This window comes from Haemaphysalis longicornis, unplaced genomic scaffold (assembly GCF_048455015.1).
Source record: "Haemaphysalis longicornis isolate Haplotype H1 unplaced genomic scaffold, Haemaphysalis longicornis Haplotype H1 scaffold_2, whole genome shotgun sequence".
In the NCBI taxonomy this organism is placed as follows: Eukaryota; Metazoa; Arthropoda; class Arachnida; order Ixodida; family Ixodidae; genus Haemaphysalis; species Haemaphysalis longicornis.
This window is the reverse complement of record NW_027526295.1, coordinates 127,850,586-127,872,510: the sequence shown is the minus strand read 5'-3', so window position 1 is coordinate 127,872,510 and position 21,925 is coordinate 127,850,586. Positions and strand designations below refer to the sequence as shown.

At 44.6% G+C, this 21,925-nt stretch overlaps 1 protein-coding gene across 2 annotated transcripts in view; it reads right to left on the bottom strand.

The window, feature by feature from the left end:
• Window positions 1–9,816: 9,816 nt before the first annotated feature.
• The window catches only part of LOC144169204 (uncharacterized), a 215,640-nt gene continuing 203,531 nt past the window's right edge, over window positions 9,817–21,925 (bottom strand). For both annotated transcript variants that reach the window (XM_077698246.1, XM_077698247.1), the window contains 3 exons: window positions 18,627–18,938; window positions 13,089–13,222; window positions 9,817–10,256 (listed from right to left, as the gene is read on the bottom strand). In XM_077698246.1, the coding sequence (XP_077554372.1) occupies window positions 10,041–10,256; window positions 13,089–13,222; window positions 18,627–18,938 (662 nt within the window). In that variant the 3' untranslated portion in view covers window positions 9,817–10,040. The remainder of the gene's footprint in view (window positions 10,257–13,088; window positions 13,223–18,626; window positions 18,939–21,925) is intronic.

Here is a 21,925-nt window from a genome sequence, read left to right as displayed (position 1 = left end):
CAAGCACGAACTATGCCGTCACGACCGGGATGTGTTTCCGCTATGATTCCTGTCGTCCAAATTCCACGTGGACCCTTTCCTTCGATGAGCACGACGTCTCCGAGTTTAACAGATATGTTCTTTTTTGACTTGACACGATAGAATGATGACAGTTGAAGAACGTAGTCCTTTGTCCATCGCGACCAGAAAAGATTTAAGAGTTGTTGGCGGTAATACTATTTTTTCGTAATTTCTGCAGGATTCTGTTCACACAGTTCTGCGCACACAGTTGGTAATGATGTTAAACGTCTGCCGATGATAAAGTGAGCAGGTGTGATGACTTCTGGCTCGTTGATGGAGCTTTCCACGAAAGTGAGAGGCCGAGAGTTTACGACTGCTTCTATTTCGCACATGAGTGTGCCCAACTGCTCTTCGGTTACAGATGCCTTGCTCAACGTGACTCGTACGGCTCGCTTTACAGAACCGACCAGTCGTTCACAAAATCCGCCCCACCAAGGTGCAGCTTGCACGTTAAACTTCCATGTGATGCCACGTTCAGCAGCGAAGTTGCGCATTTCGTGATAAGAGCAGAGGCTGTACAGGGAACGCAGCTCTTTGCTTTCGCGCTTAAATGTAAGGCTGTTGTCGGAATAAACTACACTTGGCGCGCCTCTTCGAGCTATAAGCCTCTGGAAAGCATACATGAATGCTTCTGTGATCAGACTTGAAACTATTTCCAAGTGTATAGCCCTTAGAACAGCACATGTGATGAGGAGGATATACACCTTGCGAATTTCTCCTCTAACCAGTAGGGACCCGGCTAAGTCAATTCCGATTATATCAAACGGGTTGGACTTCCGAAGTCTCTCTTCTGGAACGGGTGCCGTTGGAGCTGAGGCAGACTTTGCTTTGTATTTTTTACATGTGCTACATGAATGCAGGACGCTTTTCACTCGCTAGCTAGCTTTTGGTATCCAAAATCTTTCCCACAATTCTACTAACGCGTCTCTGATTCCACTGTGGAGTAGTCTTCTGTGAACCGAGTCGATGATCAACTCCGTGAAGTGACATCTTGACGGTAGGATGATTGGGTTCTTCGTGTCTTCGTTTACAGTGGAGTATGATAATCTACTTCGTGCTCGCAGCAGTCCTTTGCCATCGATAAATGGGTGAAGCATCGGGATGTCGGAGTTTTTCGGATCTTGCCTTAATTTAATATCTTTCACCTCTTGATGGTAGTGTTTCGCTTGTTCTGCTTTTATCAAACATTGTTCCGCCGCCCTTATTTCGAATGTAGAGAGTGGTCCTGTAGGTCACTCGGAACTTCCTACACAAAATCTTCTGGTCCATGCAACCACTCTGAGAAGCTTATGCAGACTGCTAAACCTCTCGACAGGTATAACTTGTGCTAGTTCATCGTCATTGCAACCTGTCAGCTCCACAAGTGTCAGCTCTGTTGACAAATCGCGGCTTGAGACTTGAATGTCATTGGCCAGTCTTCTTCGGGAAACTTAAGCCAGGTCGCTCCGAACACTAAAGTGAGCTGCTAACCATTTCGTCAGCCTAACAACCTCGAGTTAGTGTATCCGCGTGGTTGAAAGATCCTGGGCCATGACGCCACTGGGTTGGATGGGACGTTCATTGTATTTGCGCCACTCTGTTCGTGACGAACGATTTCCACTTCTTGCCGCCACGGATCCATCCCAATGCTATCGAGGAGTCCATCCAAAACGTGATAACTGTCCTTCTGTCAAAAACCTTGTTTTTCAGGTAGGCACCCATTTTTGCGGCGATGAGCGCTCCCATGAGTTCCAACCTAGATACGGTAAGTTTTCTGATTGGAGCCACTCTCGTTTTTGCGAACAAGAACGATATTTCCGTTCCTCCTGTGCTGTTAGGTAAGCTACCGCCCCATATGCTTGCGGACTTGCTTCACAAAATATGTGAACTTCCCAACAGTCCGATCTGTTTTCTGCGTCTGAAAGCAAGTAACGTTTGACTCTTGTCTCTTGCAGCTTCGGAAGAGAATAAATCCAGTCATTCCATTCAGACTTCAGGTTATCTGGAAGAGGCATGTCCCAACGAATTTTCTGTATCCCAAGCTGCTGAAACTGAATTTTTTCTTTGATGACAAATGGACAATTCAATCCTAGTGGGTGAAAGATTCCAGCTATTGCTTGGTGTACAGTCCTCTTTGTCGCCCGTGTCTTGCTGGATGCAAGAAGCGCAGATTTCATGCTAAGGTGAAGTGTATCATCTTTTCTCCAAGCGATGCCAAAAACTCTTCTGTTTTCAGGAGGCAATACGGGCTCTTGATTGCTTGCTTCCGTTTGTCGTTTTTCGCTGTCGTCAAAATGATCTTGCAGAGAAGCGGAATTTGTCGACCACTTTTTCAGTGTCATGCCGGCTTTAGGCACGATGCGATTGGATTGCTCATAGATGCGTACAGTACTGTCTTTTGAATCCGCTCCGGCAAGGAAGTCGTCAACGTAGAACGATGTCTTCAGTAGTTCCGCCGTCTTCTTGTCCTCTTGTGAAGCTTTACTCAGGTGATATTCAATAGTGGCCGAGAGGAGAAGTGGGCTTGATGTAGCTCCAAAAAGAACACGTTTCATCCGCCACTCTTGCAGGTGGTCTGCCGGGTTTCCAGTTGGTAGGCTTCCATACCAGAAGAACCGGAAGGCGTCACAGTCTTTCTCCTGGACGCCGATTTGGAGGAATGCCTTCTCGACATCTGCACTGAGTCCAACTGGGTACGTCCTGAACCTCAGTAGTAGCTCCAGTATATCAGGGTTCAAGTTGACTCCCCTGTACAGGCATTCGTTCAGTGAGAGAAAACCCGGAACAGATGACGATGCATCAAATACAACTCGTAGTTTTGTAGTTGTGCGATCTTCCTTGAGCACTTCTTTGTGGGGCATATAGTAAATCCGCTTGTCCTTTTCTGGTGTAAAACGTGTCTCAGGAACCATCTCTCCGTGACCGTCAACGAGGTAGTGTCGTATGGCTTTGTCATACCTTTCGAGAAGGTCCTTGTTCTTATGCAGGCGTTGCACCAAAGAAGTTAATTTTCTCATGGCCACGCAACGGTTGTCTCCGAGAGCTGTCTTCTCGATAGGCCTCCACGGCAGAGCCACTTCATAACGTCCTTCAATCTTGGTAACTGTCGATTCCAATTCCCCTAACGCTGGGTTTTTGATCTCACCGTCGTCGTTTGTGCTTATTCCCATAGTCTCCAAGTCCCAAAACTGTCGGGCAATGTCGTCTTGGCGACAATCTTGCTCCGGACAGCTGATGTTACTGTGCAAGACGCATACCACGCAGTTAGACGGCGCGGATTGGTTTGCGGTGTCTGTAGCACCTTGAAACGTCCAGCCGAAACTTGTGTTCAGGGCCACAAGGCTAGAGTTAGTATGGCGCGTAAATTCAGCTGTCAAAAGCAGCCACGTTTGATCTGCTCCGATTAGAAGTCCAATACTGTTGCCTCCAGTGCTCCAACCAAATTTGTCTGAATCACCGATATTTTTCCCGGTTTCTTCTAATTTCTTCACGAAAGGAACATCAGCCAAGTATGATTGAATATCCTGGTATATTTCGGGAATTTCAACCACGTCCACAGTGCATTCTGAATGATCAAACTGGCTTTGTAGTTTTAGCCGGACAATACGATATTGGCGAGGTTTCTTTCGGCGAGTGTTTCCAAACATGTTGATGGCGAGAGAGACTTCCCCTACAATTGGAAGCTTCAGTTGTCCTCACGGGAGATGTCCTCACGTAAAAAACTCCTTTGGCTGCCACCGTCGCTGACCACGCGAAGGAAGCATCGTCGCTCCTGGGAGACAGCCCATGCCCGAAAAGTCTGAAGCAGTACGGTCTTGCTATGCTTCACATTTGTGCCCGAGTCCGCAGCCGCATAGTACGCTTTATCCGAGTCAGGTTTCGGTGGTTGACTCCCGGTTGTTGACTGCAAGCATAGCGATGAAGCATGCCTCCGTTGACATTTGGAGCATGAAATCCGTCGTTGGCAGTCCTTTGAGCGGTGTCCCTTAGCCGTGCACCTGAAGCAGCGGGCTTCTCTTGTAAGAATCTCTCTTTTCTCATGGTCCGGCATCTTTGACCTACACTGGCTCCGTTTCATGAGTGGTACTGCGGCAAAAACAGCAGTAGGTTCGTTTTGTCGGCGAATTCTCAGCGTTTTCAAATACCGCCACTGTTGGAGGATGCGGTCGGCGAAATCCACCTCTATTTTGTTCCACGTTCCCGTCAAATCTCTTTTCTTTTACTTCAAACATCGTCTGGCATTTCTCTCTACTTTCCACTTCCACTTGAATGAAAGATATCAGGTCTTGTAACCTTTTGTCAGCTGTCGTCGCGTATTCATATTGTGTTGTGCCGGAAGGGAGCTCGGTGTTCGCTCGACGCCGATGGTACTCGATCACGATGTCCGGTGGAAGGCTCCGTAGCAAAACATCGGTAAGCATCGATGCGTACGATGTAGTAGGCAACTTCAAGGCGTTTAATCCCCGGACATGACTTTGCAGGGTGTCGTAAAGTCTTCGCAGTCCGGCAACATCAGAAGACGACTTCAGAGCTGGCAGGCATCGCAGGCGGTAGAGATGTTCTTGCTCGATGCGGAAAGGTTCGCCGAACCTTGAGCGAAGCATGTCTATGGCATCTTTGTAGCATGCTTCTGTCGTCTGAAGGTTAGCAATGGCTGACGCAGCCTGTCCCGATAAATACTTTCTTAAATAATGAAACTTGTCCGTTGTTGTTATTGAAGGATTTTTGTCAATAGTCCCTTCGAACTGTTCTAAAAAAGAAAGGCATTTACTTATTTCTCCTCGAAAGGTCGTAATGTCAAGTTTCGGTAATCGTGGTCCACCTGACCTAACGGCAGACTGAAGGTCATCTCGAGAAGCTGAATCCTCGACGCCAACATTGTGCGTAATCGCTGCGGGACGTTGATTCATGAGAGCCTCTATCACAGTCCTTAAACTTGATACTGCACGTACTGCACGATAGTCTGAAACTCGGTCTCAAGTATCTCGACGGGAATTAACGGGTCAAGCTCGGCGTTAATTGCTCGCCGTTCAGCGTCGCACGCTGTCAAACGTTCAAGCAAGTTCTGAAGGCTCACAAAGTCAGGAGTTGAACATTGTAGCGCTGCGTTCACTTCGTCGATCAGTTTCATTTGCTGGGCCCGCCGGGTCGTTCGTTTGGGCTTCAATCGGTTCATGCTCGTTCCCTCTTCTCCCTGCGGTTCGTCGGAAGCTCGGAGAACGTCGAGCAACGGGTTTCGGCACCAATATGTGTTGAAGAAGGGACCAGGAAGAGCCAAGACGCCCACGGCGTACCAAAACTGGTTGTTGTTGTTGTTGATCCTGATAATTAATGGCGCACCAAAACTGGGAAGAAGCGTCCTTCCTCTTTCTTTATTTCAGTGCTACTGCGCCGTGCGCACTTCATCATCCTCTACTTCTATAACACCTCCTTCCTTTTTTGCCGCCAGTTTCGCACGGCATTGAGGCCTGTGTTCGGCGTTGTGGCCCCGTTCCGTTTTCTGGGCCTCGGGTGTTGAATAACGGCGGCGGTTCCATTCGGTGACATCGGTGGACATTTGTCTCCTCCGGCGACGCGGCGGCAGCGTTCGCATACCTGCGCTGCACGCGACGTCATTTATCGTGGCAGCGCGTTCCGCTCCAAGAGTGTTCTCTTTCTCTTTTCGGTTCGCCATCTACGTCGCGACACGTAGAGACTGCGTGTTCCTGCTCCGCGGGTGACCCTGAAGTTTCCTTTCCGTTTCTAGAGTGGGGCTCCTGGCACTCAGTTTCTTTTGCCCAATCGCACTTCATCTTTCGGAATGTTTTGTATGTTCTGAAAGCCCAATTTCCCTACCCTAACGGGGCTTTGGTTTAAATCGCAAACGAACCTGAGACGTTAACAGTGGCAGTAGGTCTGCGCTTTGAAACGAGTTGACCTTTAGGGGGGGGTAAGCACCTATCGAAAAATGAAGGACATGCGAGATGGGAGCCCGCCATGGTGGCTCAGTGGTTTTGGCCGTGTGCTGCTGATGCGGGACACGAGCTGAACACAGTATTGGGCATTTCGTCGTGTCCTGGCCAAGCTGCCCGGGCAAGCAATTTTTTCTGGTGTTTCTGTGGAGCAAAGACTGCGCGCGTGTTTGTGAGAAACTTAAGTGTATATGTCACTGAACCTTGTTCCCGCATTATCCGAAACGTTTCATTTTATGGATTTTTTTTTATTTGGCGTAGTTTCAGCCAAGTGCCACGGCTTGGGCAAAGTTGCCGTTATCACTATATTTAATGTCTCAGTCTCTCTACTGAGCCACATCCCAAATTCGGCCTATTTTGCAACGCCCTTGGTACGGCGTTCTTGGGCTTCTACGGAAATTTCGCAGTAGATTTGGCTATCCGGCACCCTAATTTTCCTGCCAATCCGCCTTATTCGCGCTCCTTGTGTTGTGGCCGCTGGTTTAAGTTCTAGCTGTTGCAACACTTTCGTCGATGGTAAGGCGATTGTTGTCTCTTTGCGCTCCCTGGGTGCGTAAAGGGGTACTGACACAAACTTTTGAAGGCGAGACAACATCGGGATAGATCGGTGTCAACACGCATTCATCATCAGCAAAATGTCAGCGGCAAATACAGTCTAGAACGCATTAAAAGTGTGCCAAACGCCACCTAGCAGCCAGGAGAGGACCTCGCACTATCGACATTACCAAGAATTGGAGTAAATAAACAACATCCAAACACGTCGCGAGTTTTTGTTGACCACTTCCACACGGCCGGCGTATATCGCCGACTCGACGCTCCCATAGAGTTTGTTACAATATGAACTAGAGAGAAGTTTGGCGCTAGTGTCTATGAGGCTCACATCAAGGCCGTCTGTGTCATCCTGGGCCGCCATTAGATCATGCGCTCGCCTAAATGTCGTCTTTGGCTTGGATTGAAACCTTTTAGTGACAGCAAATTTAAGCGCAGTTTCACAAAAATGGAAGAAATATTGTGCAATTATGTAAGTGGACAATAAATCAGGCTGTTCTAAAACTAAGAAAAACGCAGTTAAAGTGTAATTTTGCCGGAACCTTTGTTCCTGCTCCTTTACAGCCCAATGTCGTAGTTACGAACAATGTTAATATTTGGGGAGGAAACTCATTATAGACTCTTATATTACTAACTTTACCTAAATTTCGAATAATAAGTTGTTCAAATAAAAAGTTAATTCAAGATTAGATGTTGCGGGGCGGCAGCACCATTACGTAACTTTCAAGTATTTGACCTTTTCTAACTTACACCTTCGTGCCATAATCTGACGTCAAGTAACGAGCTGAAATTTGACCACAAATGCAACTCTTCTCTTTGCTTTCTGTTGCTATCAAGCGGGTGGTACGAACAGGCTTGTTTCTTCACAATCTTTATCAGCAGGTGGCGCCGTAATTCCCTGCTCGCTAAACGCGTCCCCAATAGCTTGTTTCGCCCACTCTCGCGCGCTGCATTAAAGATCGCAGCATTTTGTATGGGGACAGCCGCGGGTACGAAGTGACGAACTGGGTACAAAGGTGGACAGATCAAAATTCCTTTGCTACGAAGTGGTGTAGGAATTAGGGCTGAGGAGGCACTTCGTTCTCCCGTAATATAGTGTTGCAATTTCTGCTCTATATTGTTGGCACTTTTCTCACTGCACTTACAATACAGATGGTTTTGAAGAACAATTTGTAAGTGTTCATACAATCTGGAAAATGTGCCGTATATGCTCTACAGCAACAGATTCACCCATTTAGAATATGTTGCTCCGCACTACAAAGGACGTGCTACGCCCCTAGTGGGTTTGCACAGTTGCCAGAAGAACATGTGCTTTTAGTGGGTATGTAGCTTAGACGGATTGTGAAGGCTTAGATGACACAACACTGACCTCGATGAGAACGCGCTGCGATCTAGAAAAGCTCGCTGCACCTCGACAATCGCTGTGGCTGTGTAACCTAGCATCTGCACGACTACAGTCGTGTGGGAAGCTTCTATCCCCTGCTAATAAGCATCTTTGCGATGCCGTTCGAGAACTGGGGTGGAGTTTTGTTGAAAAAGTACCCGGTCGCTCTTTTCCCGGTGAAGTGAACGTATGCACTGTAAATCAAGACTCGTACCATCGGGTCTTGCTTCTTTCTCACGTTGCCTCCGTTTTCTAGTCCGAAGGAAGTAGAAAAGCGGTGATTATTTCTTTTCGGCCACCTGAGGTTGTGTCATGGTATGCGCTTCTTTTTAAATTATTGCAGTTTGATACCAACAACAAACGTGGGCGTGAATTCTGATTTCTGGTAACTAATAATTTTTTTTGAAAGCCAGTTGCCGCCAACGAGTAAATACATTTTGTTTGCAACTCTCGCGAAGGAGCTAGCAAGGTTTCTCGCTTTCTGTTTGAGTTGCGCTATACGTAACCCTAGTTTTCTGTATTGATGTTTTTTTTCACCTCCGTGTCAGACAGCGTCGTGATTCCCAAATGTGCAGTTATTTTCTGTCGATGTATGATGTCTGTAAAGAAGGGGTTGCCATGTTTGTGGACGTATTTATAATTGGGATGACCATCACCCACTCGTTATGAGATAATGGTGGTGGCATAATGTCGCGTAGCTTTAATACATCACTGACTCTATCCAAATGAGTAGGGCCACCGGAATGATGCGGGCTGTATATTTCGTTCCCCTTTACCTGTATTTTATTTACATCATAATCTGATCGAATGAACACATTGTGTTCATTCAGGTGTCTTCTGTGAAGCTGCAAGCGAAGGAGAGGCCACAGCTTATAACCGTTGTCACTTTGTTTCCAGTATTTGGCCAATTAGAACAATTACCAACGTAACGCCTTGATTTTCTAATTATGTTCAAGCTCTGGGCCTCGTTTATTGCTCTCTTGGTTCCCTCCAAGCTGCGATAAAGAGAGAGTGAGAAGAAACATTACTTGACCAAAGCCCAGGGCCAAACCTTAGCTATTGCGGTGCCAGCCACCTGGAAGATGTTGGGCTCTGCTGTGGTATTGGGCCAGCTGGACACACAAACACACACACACACACACACACACACACACACACACACACACACACACACACACACACACACACACACACACACACACACACACACACACACACACACACACACACACACACGCACGCACGCACGCACACACGCGCACACACACACGGCCAGGTCTTTCGTTCGCTTTTCCAACCTTGAGAGGAGTGTGGGATCCAAGGTGTCAACAAAAAAAAAGCCAAAAGAGCTTGCCCGTAACAGAGGGCAATCTGAGAATCGCAATAGCGGAAGTACGTCACGGCTGAGGAACGTAGCAACATGGGAGGGAAGGCTATCGCGAAGTCAACAGCGAAGAAAAAGTTGAAAGGAAGAGGAATTTCGGCGCCACGACAATCCGCGGTTTTTGATTTACGATTTCTCAGCTAATACTCAAATAAAATCTTGCAAGAGGAGATTGATAATACATTGCTTTATTTGTTTACATGTACATGCAGGCATCGGCAAAAGGTGTTTCAGGACCCCTTTAAAGTCTGACTCAGTGACTTCTTTTGAAATATTGATCATTTTGTAACGCTAACGACTCACCGCGTATTTAAAAAAATTACTATCTAATAAATTACGGCGGTTCGTCTACGCGTGTAGCGGCGCCTCGAAGCAGCTTCCGCGGGCGGCCGCCGCTGCAGTTTTTCCACCCATGACCAGCGCCAGGACCGATGCTGTGGCCGAAAAGGAAACTATCGCCGTCACCGACGGTTTCCATCGAGCGGCCGTGCACATACCAACAATTCAGAGGGAAGGATATTTTTTTTATTTCGAAGTACGTACTGGAGTGAGTTCTACGTTGGTAAGCGTTGCTGGGGTACCAACACTTAATTCTCATCCCTGTACAATGCCATTCCAGAAAGGTAGTTCCAGGATCCTTTTTAGGTTATCCGTCCGTCGTCAACAGGAGGGTGAAATTCGTGAGCATTACGTTGCATAGCAACTCCTAGGCCATGTAGGCAGCACTTGTCACCTACATGCTGACGACGTCAAGGAATATGTCCAGCTGAGGCATGTGATTTGAAGTGATCACACAAGAATAGGTATCGCTGTCTTCGTATTGCACGTCCTTGATGACAAGCTTGTAAGTGCCTTCTCCATCATGGATAACTGAGTACCGCTGGGAACGGGAAATTATAATAGAGCCGATCGAAATCACGTGCTGTCCTTTAAATCGTCTCCACAAGATCTGGAAGAAACGAGACACCCAAACCAGAGGTGAACAATATGCCGACTATGAAGTATGTTCGTGCTTAACGGAGCCATGGAGAGAAAATACAACTTTGTTTAACTTGAAAGAACTAGGATTCAGTATCTCACTCAGCTCCATTAAAGCCAAAAAAGATGTTTTTAACGAAAACAAAAGCAAGAGGTATCTAATAACTTTCAAATTTTGCGCCACATTGACGTGTTATGAGGAAGAATGATGTCATACGGACAAACAATAAAACACAATTTTCAGTCCGTTAACTGCAAGATAGCATTCAAGTGATGCGGTCAAATGCAACTAGAGGCCGAATTACAGATGTCCAGTCATGTGTCCTCGTGACAGGTCAGTTAGGCGGCCGCCAATCGCACAATCAAGGTTTTGTGACATCATAGAAAAGTTGCGGCAAATTGGCTAGGAGGTCGCGACTGCTTCACACGTTCTCTTTATTATCTCGGTTATTTCTTCGAAGATTGCGATGGTATTCGTATCATTGTTATCGGGACTAAGCAGTCTTTCTAGTAAACTCAACTTGTATTGTGTATTCATGTCTCCTTTAAAGGACAGATTGGGTTAAACAGGAGTGCAACGCACAAGGAGAAAAATGTGCAACTGCTGGACTGGAATGTGTACGTCGTCTTGTGCTTAACATGGCCAGTGTCATAGACGCAGTTTTTCCAGGGCTTCATTGCTAAAACCAATAACCAAGTTGAGGGACACTGCAGTGTAGGTACTTTAGGGTGCCACAACCATGAAACACGCAAGCACACAGTTCCAGAAAAGCATGTGAAGTATTTTAAGTCTTACGAAAAACTGCCATAAAAATGAACTTTTCATGTCATTTGAACTAGTGTACGGTGTCTTACATGTTTCCTTATGATGGTTTGTTGCGATGTAATAAACATACTTTTTCACGTACGGCTTCTTTGTGCTACTGTGTGTGATATGTCAATTTCTCAGTAGGGCGCAGAGGAAGGTACTTCGAAGTTCTGCCGTATCCCGTTTTTTAAGAAAAGATTTGTTGGCGTCTGCTCACCAGCAGTGTGATTCCGGCTGTGCCGCAAGAATGTAGCTGTGGCTCCGCAATCCTTCTATTTTATCCGTCTAAGCCTATCCGTATGGAATATTAGTTTGAATACGGTACGCATGAGGACTACGTCCCGACGCGACCTGAGTGTACTAGCGTCGCCTCGTGTAGGGGGCGCGAATAAAATACAATTGCACTTGGCTAACATTGGTAGAATATAGAGCTATGGTCTACGGTTACCGCTCGAGTACAAGCACTGGTAGCAGAAGATATAATGTTGTTTAGTCTGTTATTACGAATGAAGTAAAGGGTTTTGAAAATATTTTATGTGGAGACTTTTACTTGCTGTCAGCCAGAAAGACAATGCGGAGCATAGCAGTGATGTAAACGATGTTTTACGGTGACTCTTTTTAAAATGTAAATTAGCCGTTTTCTCCCTTTAACGTCTTTGTCACAAGCGAGCTTAATATGCTTATGCCTGTCTGCGCAGTGACTTGTGGCTTGATTACAGTGGCATACAATGCCAGAGGCATTTTTTTTAAATATTGCAAGACTTGTTCAAGAGCGAGGATAAACATTGCGATCTTTTCTACGTTTTTGAAAGAATTATAAGTGGGACAAGTAACGTTTTTTGGGTGTTGTTTTTGTATGGTACAAACGAACAGCGTGAACAAGAATCAATTAACACGCCAATTTGAAGAAGAGCGGAACGAAGACGTCCGTTGATACATTTTTAGCGTTCTGTGATTACAACGGGGAAGGAAGATTTTCTTGGTGCTTTCAGGGCCTTTTGTTGTACGCATACCTAGCTCTGTAATAATGCGAAAACATTGCTTAACGATGGAGGTTGAAAATCCGGCGCACTTGGGAATGCGATACAAGCAGAGAACCGACGTACTTCATAAAGTCGACGATTATATCGGTGAAAGGTAGCTATAACGAATGGGGTATGGCCATCGACTATTATAAACGTGTATTAGAGACATGTACTCGGCCCTCCAATAATTAAATTTATGCGTGGTAATTGCCGAACGAGAAGCTAGATGAGTAGCAGATCCCAAGCAAAAGTGATTCGGCGAACCTTCAAGCCGAAACCAAAAATGAAAAAAAAATAATACGCAGAGAGAAAAGTACGAGGTATAATTAAGAGGGCACCGTGGCACCAGAAAGCACAAGCTCATAGAAAAAGGTGCGCCACTGTAGGCACCACTGTGACTATATATAAAATTAGCGCTGCCTTCCACGTGACGCCAGTTCTTCGAAATTCTTCGGCTGGTGCATACGTGAAATCGCCCCCTACACCTTGGAGAATCAGAAACATTAGAAATAGACAACATTACCCACTATAGCAAAGAAATAGCTACTGAGATCGACTATGAGGCGTCTACCTTACCAGTACCTGCGAGAAAAAAGCAGCTATCGAGCAGTACCACACACTAAATGAAGCCTATCACAGTCCCCTCCCCAATGCAAATTGGCGGCGTAAATAATACCGTACTGCCCGTTAGGAAGTTCAAGCCTAATATTTATGCGTTCACTACATAGTAGGTAGTATCAAGGGCTTCAGAAGTTTCATTTTTAAAACGACGTTTACCACTTTGGAAGCCTTTCGTTTTTTCACTTCATATCAATGCCATCTAGAAACTGTGAGACATATTTTCGGGAATTTTATGGTTCGTGCTCTTCGAGTCAACAAACAAAGCATCAACATGCACCTTCCTTAAAACAAGATAAACAATGTTATAATTATATACAGCCAAAAAAATAGACAAAAGAAAGACACTTACTTGGTAAGGTTCCAGGCTTTTAACTGAGCAATCCAACGATATAGTCTGCCCCAGCGTCGCAGTGATATTCTTGACAGGAGTAATAAATGAAGGGCCAGCATCCAGGCTCGGTGATGTCGTCACAGCCTCAGGATCTACGCTTTCAAATATGAACAATCCCGGTTATTATTTTTTTTAATTCCAATCGCATCTACAGCGTCATCTTGTCTCGGTTTTCCTGGACTTTAGAGCAGAATATATTAAATGACTAGCTTCTACCAGTTCAGCAATATAGATATGCCTTAGCAGTAGTACGCGCAATAAAAAGCATGCTCCATATTTTCTTCGCACAGCTTTTCCAGCCCACCAAACTGTATTCAGCGTAACACACATAATTGACGCCTGCTATCGTATACGATTCGCTCACATTAAAAAAATTAACAAAAACTGAGCGCTTGTTGACGAACAATACTAAATATTCGTTCTCGAGAGAATATATATATTAACCAGAACTCCCACCTTATGATGCAGCTAACAGAGGGGAAATATTCCACAGAGATATAATGTCACTTGACGAGTATAGCGTTCTTATATCCAGAGAATGTAAGCTTCTCCCCGGAAAGCAGTTTTTGGCGCAGGAGGGTTTTTAGGTTCATAAAAGGCAATTGAACTGTCAAAAGGTCATTTTTAAAGCCAGAACCAGGCCCACCTTCCTTTGCGCTTTTTGGGTATCGGGAAACTACAAAACGACTTCAGGTGAGATTCAGAATATGGGGCTTAAGTCAGCTAAACCACACCTGGGTTATGAGGCTCGCACCAGTGGAGAGTTCCGGATGAATTTTGATCACCCGGGGCAATTTACTTGAACCGAAATGTTAACAGACGGGCGTTTTTGCTTTCTTCCTCTATTTGAAATTCAGCCACCGCAGCCGCAATCGAACCCGCGTCCTTGGACTCAGGCGGACAATGTACTAGCCTCTGAGCCACCGTGGCATGTGAAAACTTCGAAACACATTTACTGGCGTTTACATTATTAGTTCTGTTGATTTCAAGAATATGGCTTACATAATATGAATGGTATGATCAAAGTCATTGTCCTATCAAAGGACGGATTACAAGTAAGATTTGATCAGTCAGTCAGTCAGTCAATGAGTTCTTTAAAGAGCGTGACAATTGTTTATAGTGTAGTGTAGACAACCTGGAAATATTTTAATTTTGCCGTAAACAAGGAGAACTAGTGTAATATCAAAAGCGCAGCCTTGCTTTTGGTAATAGAAAACCCTCGGATGTTGAGCCAGAAGTTCATTATTCAACTATGGTATTGTTAAGTATCCCTATCACCTACCCTGACGAGGAAGATCTTGGACTTGCAGCGTGAGCGCGGGACCAGGTGTCAGCTATTCATTAGAGACTGCAGACGGTTCCCCGGCCTCTCTCATGTTTAATGGTGCCGTGACCAGGATTTCTACCTCCACGCAACTAGCGCACCAGCAGTGGAAAAGACGACGGCGTCGGACAGCTGATTGACCTTGTCCAGACAACAACGAGGCCATCGTGGCAAGCTGCGGGATCTGACGAGTTTAGTGAAACGTAAAAGACCTTCGGAAAATCATTTTGCAAGATGAGCAAAGACATTGTGTCGAATATGAGCAAGGCTTTACGGTCTCAAAAAGATAGGTCATCAACGCAGCCGATCAGCAAATAGAAGGAGCCGAAAGAATTGCGGTTTGCTTTACGCGAGCACAGATAAAAGAGCTGGAAGCGTGATTAAAAGAAGAAAGCAACCAAATGAAGCAATATATACCAGAAGAAGTTGTAGGCAGTGAATTTGAGAGCATAATCGAATACGACATGAAGATATTGGCTATCCTATCAACGCTTGAGATAAGCATTGCGGAGTCCAACCCAAGCGGGGTAAATCCCAGGCTAACCTACAGACGTTAGCGCCGAGCACAAAGAACAACGCCAGTCCAGTAGGCATTGAGCTGGTGAATTTACCGAAAGTGGATCTTATAAACTTCTATGGAAATGAGCTGCAGTGGAATATATTTTGAAATCTACAAATCGTCAGTTCAGGACACGCTTAACATGACTAAAGCCCTTAAGTTCAACCACTTAACGGCTTCATTAACTGGCAAGGCAGCTGCTACAATGGAAAGATTACAGTTCTTCGCTGAGAAGGACTATAAAAGCGCAATACAGTTATTGAAGAACACGTTCGGAAGGCATGAAAGGTAAGTGGATCAGCACATTAGCGAACTGCTAAACCTTGCAAAGGTAAAATGAGCGAAGGATACCGAAGAACTAAGAAAGTTATTCCAAGCTGTACAAGTGAGCATCCTCGCCCTCGATTTAGTGATTGTGAGACCCGAGTTTTATGCACCAATACTCGTGCCAGTGTTAAAGAGAGTTAATCTGGCGGTGTTATCAGTAGAGCTCAAATTGAAGGAGATGGATCAGAATAGGCTGGGCACAGAAAAACAACAACAAGAACAAAGCGATTCAGCAGGAAAAACAAGTGCGGAATCCTTAACACAACTGTTTGAATTTCTTCGGAATAAAGTAAACTTGAGAGAGGAGACAGAAAAGGAGCAAAGATCGGGGACTCACAAACAGAGAAGAGATAGCACGAGACAGTTTCCTACAATAGCGAGGTTTTGTAGCTCATCTGAAAGAGCGTGCATCTTTTGCAAACAAAACAACGATGCGACAGAAATTCGTCGCCACAGCATGCTGATGGAAGAGGGAAGGGATGCGCTCGCAGACATCAGGGCATGCTCCAAATGTACGCTGGCATACCACACAGCACGTATTTGTAGAGCTAACGTGCAATAGAAACGATGCAAAGAACGACACGCGACATCAGTGTGTACAACGAAACGAGAAGCGAAAGCCGGACAACTTGTCGCCATCGTTCAACTACAACAATGGACAACGCATAGCATGCATGCCATTGAACGAACGGAAAATCAATGCGTGCTCCTATAAACTGCGGTAGCTTGGAAAGATGGAGACTCCTCAGGCAACTGCGTCCGACTCTTAATTTACAGCGGCTGCCAAAGATCATTCATTCAAGCCGGATTAGCGGAATCAATAGGAGCAAAGGTAATCAAAGAAGAAAAGTTGGCGATTGGCTCATTCGGCGTAATAAAACAGTGGTCTTGGACGTGACACAAATGACTGTAGGGCATCGAACCGAAAGCCAATCCACCGTCATTGCAGCAATAAATGTGGACATAATATCCCGTGCTTGTCTGCCAGGACCAACTAAAGAAATAAGAAGAAACATGAGGAAGCTACATATGGAGATTGCGACGAGACACCCAGAACAAGAACTCCCAGATCTATAGGGTTGCTAATTGGCTCTGATTACTATTGGGAGTTTTTCATGGGACAAATAAAACGACTAGGTGAGAAGCTAGTGGCTTTAGAGACAACGCTTGGTAGGATAATTTAGGGACCATGCCAGCAAATCAAGATAAACATAACAAAATGCCAGCCAGTCAGGATACTTCTAGTTGAAGCTACTAACAAAGGCATTCAGGGCGAATTGCAGGAATTTCGCTGTGCGGAGTCTATCGACATCGCAACAAAACATGGTCATTCATGTTTCAAAGACGAAATCCTGGAGCGCTTCAAGGAGCAAATACCAATTTAGAATATTCGCTACTCGGTATGTCTTCCATGTTAAGAAGACGTAAACCGGGATACAAACAGAGAAATTGCAACGAAAAGGTTACTACAGTTAACAACCAGCCTTAAGAAGAATGATTCTCTAAAGAGATTTGACGAGGCAATGTCTGAATATTTCACCTCTGGTGTTGCAGAAAGAGTTAAAGAGTAAACAGAACAAACGAACATTCTTTCGTACCATTGGCCTCACCACGCAGTAATTCGGGAGGACCGAGGAAAAGCAAAAGTTAGTGTCGTTTTTGACCACGGACAAAAATACTGCTCTTCCCACTAAAGATAGCTTAGAAACGTGGTAGAAATATTTAACCTTTTACGGTCTTTACGTTTTTGCTAGTTTGACTGCCATTTCTTTAGCGGTGTGTAGGCCATTATCTGGCTTTTTTTAGTTGCAGTAGTTGACCCGTAAGACATTCAGTTTATAAAATACAAACAATTTGACAGCCGAATTTGGAATCCCTTTCTGCTGCAAAGAGCAAATCATGCAGTGCCGCAGTGTGTATGGTCATTACTAAAACTTTTGCAGTGCTTCTAGGACTAAACATATGAGTGGCGTCTTTTCCTGAGGGGTATAAGGTTCTCTTTAAATTCCCCAATAACGCTCCCACATATAACCAAACACGAAAGCAATTCCCGGCCCATTTACACTCATTTTTTACAATTTCATAGGGGTAATAAAGGAAGCCATTCTCTTTGTAATGAATGACATACAAAGTCCTCTGATACCTGCGTTTATGAATTAAAACGGATTTCTGGTGTCGTACGTTTGAGAAAATCATATGGTTGCCACGAGGCTCTACGTTTCCTTCCAGAGTTCGCCGAAGAGATAACCGCATTTAAAGGCTTGCCAAGTCTCCACTTTGTATACGTACCTCAAGATAACAGTATTACCCAAAACTGAAAGGATTCTTCTTATTGTAATCATTTTATCTAAGCCCCCAATTGGGATGACAAGGAAGTGCCCCCTGACGAAAAAAGTTAATCTAGTAAGATACAGCAAGACAGCAGCGACAGGCTCACCGCGTCGCAAAATTCATAGTCATGGACAAATAAAATGCAATACAAAAATATTAACAATAACACGGCAAATAAATATATTATTAGTGTAGGCCTAATAATGATATGATATTGATATGTTTGGAAAGCCAGATTTCCCGGCATTGTTTTTCTAAAAGAGCACGCATTGTTTTGACTTACATGGAACACAATCGCGCTATCCCCTTGTTCCGGTTCTTGTTTTTGTGTTCGCGTTTTATTTTTTCATGGCTGTACGTGTATCGCAAACAAACATTTGTGCTTCTCAAATGAGATAAATACAATTATGTGCAAGGTAGTTTGACGCTCCAAGGCCGTGTGTAGGACAAAGCAATGTTTTGGTGGTCATGATGATATCTACTGGTTTCGTATAAAATAACCGGTTGTGCATAAGTATATTGCGAATGAGCTATACACCTGGCGCTCAGCTTTCCATAGATATAACGTGAATTACAAAAGACGCTTGAAGCCTACCAACGGCTACATGCTGACAACTTGTGACAATGCTTGTGCGATTCCGCCATGCTTTAAGTTTCAATTGTAGAGCAATGAAGGCGTTTCATGAGAGCTGCGTATTTTACGAGCACGGTTTCCTTTCCAAGCAGCTACGTAGCTTCTCATCACACTCTGCAGTTATAAAAATGGAGAAGAGTACTTTTTTTTTTTTAAGCAAACATTGCTTTGAGTTTGCGAGAAGCAATGTGTAAAGACTGAGTCGTCCAGCACAACGCTTCTACCAAATGTTGGTGCTTCAACAATAAAAACACAAACACACACACACACACACTCGTAAAGGGGGGAGTGCGATAGGTAGGAGCAACTCATTTTTTTTACCTGAGTTTATGATGCTTTCGGTCATGACGAAACGAGCACTCCGGCTTCCGAGACTGTTTTCGCCGTGGCAGCGGTAGATTCCCACGTCGTCTACACTTACATTTCGCATAATTAGGCTCGTGCTTACTTTGCCATTTTCGTGGTGGTTTTGGGTGACTTCGTGATTTTTTCTAGTGACATTCAAGGAATTCCGGTCCTTGCTCCAGTACACGAACGGGTACGGCACACCCTGAAGAGTGCACTGGAAGGTGACAAGAAGCTGCGATTGTTCTCTGCTTAGTTTCATGCTTGATGACTTCACAGCAGGGGCGTCTGTCAAGTGAAATCAGAAAAGAATAAAGGTAAATCAGAATCACTGTAAATTCACGTCCCTGATTTTAATTCTCTAAAGATGGAATATCGTTTATCTGCTTTATTTGGGAAATTTTTATTCAACTTGGTAAAATTATTCGCAGTGGTGCCACAGGGTTCTTTCTGAATGGACAAAGCAGTTTTACAAATATGTATATAATAGAAATGATGCAGCTATCACTGCAAGTTGACGACTCTCAGTACATCAATGATGCATCTAATACCGGCCGGCAAAATTATGGATGCCTCTTTGCCTTTTGTCATGACGCAAAGAATATTCTATGTGAAGCAACCTGCCTTTTTGATAGTTCGCCGCAAAACAAACATTATTTTTCTAAAGAAAGAAGTACAAGTCTGAAACGATAGGTTGTTCTCACGAAACGTCTCTTGCCGTTTCAGTGAAACTCGTGTATTTCTTTCTTGAGTTTGTGGTTTCTACGTTCCAGTGCTAGTTACACATGCAATACGCAACCTATAAAAGTCGACCTTTCAGAGGACTATGAATGGAGTATAGGGAGTATCTTTTTTCGGAGGCTTAGCGCAAAACGTATTTGTAACTGTGTGTAAATTCAAAAACTTTAAATGAGTTATACAGGAAAAGATCTGCAATTGACGTATCGTTTCGAATAAAATCGCAACTTCAAGGAACGCAACCATCTTGAATCTTAGGTAGAATTCTGGTTTATTTGTTGAGCAGGCAGCTCATACGTTCATTTTAGAAGGCCAAACTTGTTAGACTGAGTGCATATAATTTCTGCGTTTTCACAAAAAAGACCCCTGAGATCGACTGGTTATGCCAGACACACTTGGAATTAACAAAAGCACATTACCCAACTACAATCACCGCCATACGGTTTGTGCATTGTGACATTTTACTGCTCAGAAAACGCGAAAAGTGCTTCAGAATTACAGTCCTTTCATCCCGAGAAAAAAGCAAGTCTATCGCAGCTGACGCTCTGGGTAGATATTCTATGTTGGGGTATAGCTTTATTGGGGATTATAGTTGTGTTGAATTATAAGGGCAGTGACCCCATCTATACAACGCAGGCTAAGGACACACATGATAAGCGAGTAGGCATAAAATAACGTTTTATTATAGCTACTGAGAGCTACTCACAGCGGATGCTCTAGTACGCCGCCCAAGTAGCCATTGAACGTGGCGTACCAATGCGCAATGTTCAAAGAGGAGAAAGATGACGCGTGTTGGAAGTACTATACATCATCCATGGAGGCACCGACGGGAAAGAGGGGTATGAAGTTGGGATTTAACGATCTCCCTGCGTAGATAGCCCTGCCTCAATGTGCAGTATACAGTGTGATAGCAAAAATAAAACTTAAACCCATTCCTTGAAAGTCGACTTCAGCACTAAATAGAACGGCACTGCTTGGAAGACACACCAAGCATGCATTTTATGTGGAAGCTATAAAATGCACCGTTACTTTTATACGGGTGGGAAACAGAGTGGTAGCGACCCTATAGTCAATCTTTAGCGGCAGAGTTGAAGACCAATTTAACGCAAACAGAGATACAACGGCTCTAATTGCACTTCTAATTTGAGGAAACCTAACACATATATATTGTGACCAACACACACGTGCCCTAACACCACGACACAAAAGCTAGATTACAGGTGCAAACGAATTCCTCTAAACTTGGCAAAAACTGAAGGCGTTGAAACGAAGTAATATTTTGTGGAGGCATAAACAGTGAAAGTTCAGTATCTTACAACTTTGTCGCGTTCCCGGTTATAAACAATACAACTTCTTCGTTTATAGAATGAGAATCAATAACCTCTTTCAAAAACTATTTTCCATCTACAGGAGACATGGTGTTATCTTTCACCACCACAGATGTCCCGTGTTCAAACCCATCTTATTTTTGCACTCGTCACACCGAGCGTACATGTTTTCGACAAAGTGTTTTCCCGATTAGCACGTGGGCTTTGCGATGACTCTGTAAAAACTCACAGGCTTCAAGCGTTCAAATATACAGACGTACATGCTTTTATTCCGTCCGCAGTGTTTTACAGGAGGGCTTTTCAGGGCAAGGCTCCCTTACAAATTTCTTCTCCTTCAATGAACACCACAACACATCCTGTGTTTCTCCACGCTCTATGGGCGCGCTTGCAAGCTTTCTCCGGCTTCCTAGGGGGTGTTAGCCGTCGACGATGGAGAAAAATGTTGAGGCTGTACTTTTCAAATATCTTGGTGTTCTTTAGCGCAGAGCGTTCGTGGTGAGCGGTGGTGTTTTGCGTGCTCGATTCCTTATGAGTTCCGGCAACTGCAACAGGCACCTGCCGGTGGAGAAAGGTGACACTTCCGGCCTGACACGAGTGAATGGCGTCACACTGTTGGGGTTGCCTTCTCCGCGAATTTTTAAAATCGATACGGGCCTCCAGTTACGGTTGGGCGTGGGTTCTTTCCCAACTGCGACAAGTGTACAATGATAAAACAATTGCTGTATCCCCAAGTTCGTACCATCCTTCAAAAAGTATACCTCTGCTCAGCAGTATACCTCAGCTACGCTAGGCATCCACCTGCACATACTGGAATGGCTTGTACCTTTTTCTAGAAATTGTTTGGTATATACTCGATAACCACGTTTGCATACGTCTTCTTTTTGCATATTTCTCCGCATGTCTTGTTCTAGAGAGTGCTTGTAAGCAGCTAGGTGCTTCAATGAATGCATGTTTTCGCAAGGTAAAAACCATGTATTATGGTCTATATTGCACTGACCGGCTGTTTCTAAACCGGTATTACAGTTTAGAACTATCGCTTTAGAACAAAGGGGACGTGGAAATACTAAATGTTCCGACGAATGGAAAGAATTTCGTCCACAGCGTAAACTAGAGGGAGGTACTAGGCTAGGTAGATATTTCAGCAGATTGTCGCATTTTTTTCTTGTAAAAGCCCATAAGAAAGCTCTCAATTACCATATGTTTCATTTT